At 46.4% G+C, this 7,685-nt stretch overlaps 1 protein-coding gene across 1 annotated transcript; it reads left to right on the forward strand.

The window, feature by feature from the left end:
• Positions 1-269: 269 nt before the first annotated feature.
• CALCB (calcitonin related polypeptide beta) lies at positions 270-5,360 on the forward strand. The gene is made up of 5 exons (XM_017525796.2): positions 270-406; positions 1,453-1,547; positions 1,813-1,950; positions 4,023-4,207; positions 4,800-5,360. The coding sequence occupies exons 2-4, from the start codon at positions 1,462-1,464 to the stop codon at positions 4,180-4,182; spliced, it is 384 nt and encodes a 127-aa protein (XP_017381285.1). The 5' UTR covers positions 270-406; positions 1,453-1,461; the 3' UTR covers positions 4,183-4,207; positions 4,800-5,360.
• The last annotated feature ends 2,325 nt before the right edge of the window (positions 5,361-7,685 follow it).

A 7,685-nucleotide genomic window follows, 5' to 3' on the forward strand; every position in this document is an offset into this window, starting at 1 on the left:
TTAGGAGCCAAGGAGGTGAGAGAAGCTCTGGCCCCTCACTGTAGGTGACGCCAAACTCTCCTCGACTTGTCCCGACTCTTAGGTAGTTGAAAGCTGTCTGTCCTCTCCCAAGCTCTCCAGCTTCCCAAGCAACGACCTCAATAAAAAAAATGACAGCGGGGCGCACTGCCCCCGCTCCAGAGTACCAGTGCGGGCAGTGAGAACTATGACGCAATCTGAACTTGATCGGTCTTCTGATTGGCTAGTCCTGGTCACTTTGGATTGGCCGCGCGTGCCTGTGGGGACCCCCCGCCCGCTATCTCTGTAATAAGAACCGGGGGCTCCGTGGGGAAGGCGCCCACAACAGGCGTGGTGTTCATCCCGGTTGGACCTGCTGCTCGCGCTGCCCGGAAACTCGCGTCTCCAGGTGAGGAACTTTCCATTCCGCTCACTCTAATAACCTGCTTCTTCGATTAGTTCATCCAGTTTGCGCCGTCTGCCTGTCTGCCTTTCCACCGCCATTTGGTCTTACCCTACAGCGGTGGTCCTAGCTCTCTTCCAGGCTCCGGAGAAGGAGAGCGGTTGGGGTTGTCATGGCCTTTTCTCCTACCCGTGCGAGAGGCGCCCGAGCATCGCCTGGGCTCAGCGTGGGCGCTGGAAGCGCGGCGAGCCTAGGTAGGCGGGTCTGCGGCAGTGGCGTTGGGGCCGGACTGCCCGCAGCATTCTACCGAGTTGGGCCCGGGAGCGCCCTGAGCTGTTTTGTTTTTCGGGATGTGTTTCCTTCCCGGGAGGTTAGAACCCTGAGTTTTCCTCTGAGGCGCCTCGTGGAGAGCCTTCCTGGGATTCTGGTCCAGACCTGAGGCAGTGTAGTTAGCCCACTAGAACCCTGGGCGCTCACCTCGGGCAGCTGCTGTCCAGCACCTGCTGCTAAAGTGCTCTCCGGCAGAGGGCCGGCTTTGCAGGAGAGTCCCGAGACACCTGTAACTGGCATGTTAAAAATTTCCTCAGTTCCAAGACTGAGAGATGAGCGCCCCTTTCCAATGCACCCTTCCCGCCTTCCCCTGGCACGCGTTGGCGCGAAGCCCAGCAGAGGAGAAGGCGAGAAGACAGGCGCAAGGGGAGAGCAGGTCTACAGCAAGGTGCGTCCACGCCTGGTTTCGGCATAAATCAGGGCAAAAGTTTGGGTTAGTGTGCACGGGCGGGTGTGGCTTCTCCCTGGCCTTCAACAAAACAGAACCAAAATCCATCCTTTCTTCCTACCCTTCCTCCAGGACACCATTTTCTGTTCTATCAAGCCATTCACTCACTGCCATGTATCTATTGAGATTCACAGCAGCCCTTCCTGCAAATGAAGGGAACAGAGGCTCAGGCAGGTGAAGTAACCTGCTTGAGGTCATATGGCGGTTGTGGCAGAGGCAGGACTGGAACCTAGATCTGTGTTGGTGCAGTGGTAACGTCATCCTTCCTTTACAGAGAGGCGGCATGGGCTTCCGCAAGTTCTCCCTCTTCCTGGCTCTCAGTATCTTGGTCCTGCGCCAGGCGGGCAGCCTCCAGGCCGCACCATTCAGGTGAGACAGCTTGGAGCCAGGGGCGCCCTCTGCTCCCACTGCCCCTGGGACCAGACAGATCTGTGCCTCTGAAGTCAAGCGTGGCTCCCGGTGAATCAGTGCCCACAGGTAGACACTAGCCTCATGCCCTGTCCCCTGGGAGTTGCGGTGGCCACATCCCCAGGGAAAGAAGCAGAGACCAGGAAGCCTGGCTGCTTATCCTGGGGGTTGGGGGTTGGGCAGGCAGGGGCTCACAGCCTGCGTTGAGTTTGCTTTCCTTTCACAGGTCTGCCCTGGAGAGCAGCCCAGACCCGGCCACAATCAGTGAGGAGGAAGCGCGCCTCCTGCTGGCTGCACTGGTGCAGGACTATGTGCAGATGAAGGCCAGTGAGCTGGAGCAGGAGCAGGAGACAGAAGGCTCCAGGTGAGGCTCCGCAGACGCCAGCACAGGGCTTCCCTCCCTGCAGCATACCGAGAAAGCAGATCCCAAGGGGCAGGAGAGACCACACTGGCAAGGGATCCAGCAGGCTCCCTTTCTCAAGTTCCAAGGGAGACAGAGGTCCCAGTGCAGCTGGAGGGACTGTGGTTAGACACAATTAAAAACTCCGTTTCTGAAAGCTGTTAGGACATAGATGTAGAAGCTTTTTCTAGACATAGGAAAAACTCAATGCCTGAAAGCTGATAGGAAATGAAATGGGGAGGTGTGGAATCGCTCACTGTGGGAATTGCTCTTGCTGTACTGGGAGACCTCCTAGCAGCGGATGAGTTAAGACTGGTGAGGGTGAAGCCAGGGATAGACCCAGTATCTCAGAAAGTTTTAGAAATTTCACATTGTATAGTTGCTCTTTCACACCTGCAAGGAGGCTTCATTTCACATTTGCAAGGTGAAGATGAAGCCCTTGCAGGGGTTGGGAATACAGCAGTGTCTGAGGTAGGTTTGAGCCTTTAGATGTGCAAGCTCTGTGGAGATGTGCATGTCATCAAGAGGCCAGGGAAAACGCCCTTTCCCAAAACCACATCCCTGTGCACCTTGAGCCTGAGCAGAGACCAGCCCCTGGCCTGGTCCCAGCACTGCTGGGCAGAGGCATGTGTCACACCTACATCCACCCTGAGAACCCCTCTGTTGAGCATGAAGGACTGAACGACCTGTGAATGTCAGAAAAGATCATCCTTCCCCATTCAGCCCTTCTCTACACTGCCCTGTCCCACTGAACCTCTCAGCTCTCCCAATGGAGTGTGTGTGACCTGTCCTCCTGCCTGTCCCTCCTGCTCCCACTCGACATGCCCCTGCCTACTCCAACCTTCTGAGTTAGTGCCCATGTGGACAGCCCCAGTGCATGGTACTGTCTTGCATGTCCTTTCCTTGCAGCTTGAATAGTACTAGATTTAAGTAGTGTAGTAATCCGAGTACCTGCCTGCTGGGCACATACTTCCAGTAACTGAACAACTTTAGTAGTTCCCTGTCATCAACTTCGGGCCTGAAATGCCAGGCAAGAGTAGAAATACAGCCAGGGGCTTGCAGAGGGACCACTACCACACTTTATGGTACCCCAGAATGGCAGCTGAACTCCTTCCACATGTCCTGATTCCCTTTCTTGCTCCATGTAATGAAACTGATGCGTGTGGATTCCTCTCTAATTTGTCTTCATGCTGGTGTTGGTAGCTTTGCTTATGACAGAGAATGTTGTGAAAACCCCAGGATGGAAGGGAAGAGAGAAGAGCTTACTGACCACGTTAGAGATAAGAGAAAATGAGGGAAGCTTCTTCAGACTGTAGAGGATGTTACGACAGAGCTATCCAATTTCTGCTTCTAAATGTGCTATAATAAAATAAGCAAATCCTTCATGCCTCAGCATTTGATGAATCAATCTATTTTTCTAAAGGAACCTGAGCTTCCATGCTCATTGCTCTGGTCCACATCCAAGGCTTGAGGGTGTCCAGTGCCTATGCTCAGAAGTAGCCTTAGCTTAAGGGTAGCTGGATATGGGCTTGGTGGGTCATCTCTATGACCCAGCTCAAGCAGCAAGAACAGCGTGTGAAGGAGCAGGTAGGTACTTCTGGGAGACAATGCTGCAAACCCTGTTCTCTGAGCTTCTGAAGACTTTAAGGAATTTCTCTTTCCTGTGGCAAGGGGTAGTGTTGGTGCTTGTGGCTGGGTTATGATCTCTATATATTCCTTGTGTATCTTGGGGTGTGGCTGGACCTCCTTGCCCATTTCCTCCTTGAATCATAAGTGCAGGGTTTCAGCATGTGCCCCATGGCTTGGAATTGTTTTTTTTCTTCTTTCTTTTCATGATGGTCTTTGGGCAGAGCTCCTGGCAAAGGCTGCCAGGCCGTTTCCCCCAACAGCTTTGATAATTGCATTTTCGAGAAACACTTACTGTTAGGCAGTACGTTGAAGAGTTGCAGTTCTCTTGATGAAGGTCCCACGAGGTGGGCTACTCCCCCAGCTTTTCACTCATAGATCTTCTCTTCTTTCTCTAACCTGCAAATCAGCTCCACTACCCAGAAGAGAGCCTGTAACACTGCCACCTGTGTGACTCATCGGCTGGCAGGCATGCTGAGCAGATCAGGGGGCATGGTGAAGAGCAACTTTGTGCCCACCGATGTGGGTTCCAAAGCCTTTGGCAGGCGTCGCAGGGACCTTCAAGCCTGAGCAGCTGAATGACTCCAGGAAGAAGGTAACTGTTCTTGTACTATGGAATGAGAGGGGGAAGGGACTTGGAGTTAAGACCCACGTTTTGAAAACCTCTGTTCTGGTGGGTTCTTTAGGTTCCTTCTGTCCCGTTACATTCTTCCTCTTGAGGTAGTAAGTTCTTTCTAGAACCTAGGACATTCTGACATCAGAGATGCAGTTTTATTTTTCTGAGAAGGAAAGTGGAAAAGAAAAAGAAGCTTGTTGAACTCAGAAAGGGAGAGGTCTGCAAACCTTAACCAGGGCCAGTCTTCATTAATGAGACTGGTTTCAGAAAGGGCTCAACCCTTGACTAGAGATTCAGATGGGAGAGTTGTAATCATACTACCAATATTAATAGCTGCAGTTGAATTATTTTAGTCTTCATTTGCCTTACAAGCCTGCTTACCTCTCATAGCCATAATTCATAAATGCTGTTTAAAGAAGCACTTACATAAATTAGTATTTTTTTCAGTAATAATTGTGATTATTCATGACTTGTCTTCTGCTTATCTTCCTTCTCCTTTTCATCATCTTCCTTTTTCTCTTCTTTCACCTCCCCTTCTTTTCCTTCCTCTTCTTTTTTCCCCTCATCTCAGGTTATCATGAACCTGAACTCACCATTTCTATTAATTTCTGTCGACAACAACTGAGTGAGAATGCCCCATGGGAGACATACATGTTTGCATCCGAAGATTCCGAAAAAAAGGCATCTTTGTCACTTGAAAGGAATGAAACTGAATGCAAAATAAGCTAATCACATATTTGGTGTGCATCATTTTTGTATTTAATTCTATGTCCAGTAAAAGTGATGGCATCTCTTATTGGCTTATCTGGTAGCAACCTGGTTCTTTGAGAGGCATCCTGTTGATCACGGCAGCTCGGCCAAACCTTTAGGGGGACATGAAATCACTGCCTGCTGTGGTCTCTGAGGACACGTGGTAATGGTGATGCTGTGCCTTGTTGTCTGAGAACATGATTGTATAATTTGTTTAAGAAAATGTCAATATTGTGCCATTTGTGAACTTCATCAAGATTAAAAGCATATTTTGGATACATTTGTTTCAAAACCTTGGTGGTTCATTACAACTTGTTTTCCTATGTAATAATAGTAATGATGATGATGATGAGGATGATAATAAATATTTTTGAGGGCTTACTATGTATGGGCCAGATGTTATTTTAAAACAGTGCTTTATATCTGTGAATTCCTTTAATCTTCATGACAAAACCATGAAGTAGATACTATTATTCATGTCCCTTTTCACCATGTATTTCTAGGTGGGAAGAGCTTTTAAAATATCACAATTTCATTTAACAACTAAAATAAATTTATAATAATTTGAAAATTATTTAAAATTACACATCAGTCATCATTCAAATTCTGTATGTATCATGTTATATAAATAAGATGGAGAATTTACATATATTTATATATATGTAAAATCAGGGCTCAAATTGAGTCTTCACATTGCTGCTGGTTAATAAGTTTTAATTTAAGTCTCTTCCAAATTAGAGGTTCCTCCTTCATCTTATTTCCTGCTTGCTGTTTGTTTTTTTGGAGAGACTAGGTTACTTGTCCAATAAACTTTTCTAGGTTCTGCATCCCTGTGGTGAGGTTTAACAGGTATGTCCTGTGAATCAGCTGTTAGACCTCGAGTGAGTGATGGGGAGAAGAAGTAGGGATGAGGCCAGAGAGTAGATGGGGAAGACAGATCATGTAGGACTTTGTAGGGCGTGGGAAACACTGGCTTTTTATTAGTCAGTCTCTAGTCAAGAAAATAGGAACTACCTCAGTAATTTTAATAGAAATAATTTAATAAAAGGAGTTGGCTAAATTAGCATTAGTGTAGTGAAAAGGTGAAAGAGAAGAGTAGTTCAGAGATAGAAACTGCAGGAAGAGGCCACCATCTGCAGGGCTATGGGAATAAAGAGAAGAAGAGGGGTAAGTAGAATCTACAGCCTGGAGTAGGATTCTCAGACCACCAAGAAGGGAAGGTGGCAGATGCTGATATTTCTGAAGGCGTAACAAGCCTATTCTAGAAGTAGGGAAAAACAAAACAAAACCTGAAACTGGAAACAAGCTCACTGCCAGGGTAGAGCATCTCTGTGGGTGATGCCAGCAGAAATAGAAGTCAACATTGGAAGGAACCTGTTTCTATTTATTCCAAATGCCTCTTGTCTCCTTTTAAGACCTGCCAGTTAGCAGAGCCTAATAGGGGCTCAGCTGACAAAGGAAAAGTTGGTTTGCAAAGTCCCAGCCCTAGTATTTCATAGTAAACATATCATTTTAAATTTACATATATAAAGGTTCATTCTTTGTGATGTACCAGTCTATGAGTGTGAAAAATACATTGTCATGCAATTACCACCACAGTGGAGACACAAAACTGTTCCATTCCTTCTCCAAATTCTTCCATGTTTCCTCCTGCAGTCAATCACTCCTTCTACCCTCAACCTCTGATCACGACTGTTCTGTTTTCTGTCCCTATAGTTTCACCTTCCCAAGAATGTCATATGTATGTAGCTTTTTGGTCTATCTTTTACTCAGCATAAGGCATTTGAGATTGATCCATATCGTTGCCTGGATCAATGACTTGCTTCTTTTTATTACTGAGTAGTATCACATTGTTGCAATGTGCCACAGTTTATTTATCAATTTACTCAGAGAAGGACACTTGGGTTGTTTCTCATTTGGGATTTATGAATGGAGGTGCTGTAAGCATTCATGGATAGATTTTTGTGTGAAGATGAGTGTAATGGGCTGCATTCAAAAGATATCCATATCCTCATCACTGGAACCTATGTTGTTACCTTACTTGGGAAAAAGGTCTTTGCTAAGGTAATTAAGAATATTAAAATGAGATCATCCTGATTTATCCAAGTGTGTCCTAAAACCAATGACCTATTCCTTAGAAGAAATACACACAGAAGACACATGTGGAGAAGGTGACGTGACAGAGGCAAGGAAGCACAAGCCAAGGAAGTCTGTGGCTATCAGAAGACAGAAGCACAGAACAGTCCCTGGAAGAAGAGCAGACATGCTGACACCTAGATTTTGGACTTCTGGCTTCCAGAACTTTGAGAGAATAATTTCTGTTGTTTTAAGCCACCAAATTTGTGGTAATTTGTTATGACAGCCCTGGGAAACTAATACAGTACATTTTCATTTCTTTTGGGTAAATGCCTTGGAGTGGGATTGCTGGGTTACTTGGCAAGTGTGTATTTAACTCTATAAGAAACTGCCAAACTATTTTCCAAAGTGACTGTACCACTTTGCCTTCTTGCCAGCCATGTATGAGGGTTCAAGTTTTTCCACAAATAGTTATGTAGCAGTATCTCATTGCTGTTTTAATTTGCATTTCCCTAATGACTAATGATGTTGAGTATCTATTTTACCATATGTTTATCACATTTATTGAAGCAACTGTTCAAATCTTCTGCTAAATTTTTATTGACTTTCTTGCTTTATTATTGTTGAGTTT

This window comes from Cebus imitator, unplaced genomic scaffold (genome assembly GCF_001604975.1).
Source record: "Cebus imitator isolate Cc_AM_T3 unplaced genomic scaffold, Cebus_imitator-1.0 Scaffold39, whole genome shotgun sequence".
Lineage (NCBI taxonomy): Eukaryota > Metazoa > Chordata > Mammalia > Primates > Cebidae > Cebus > Cebus imitator.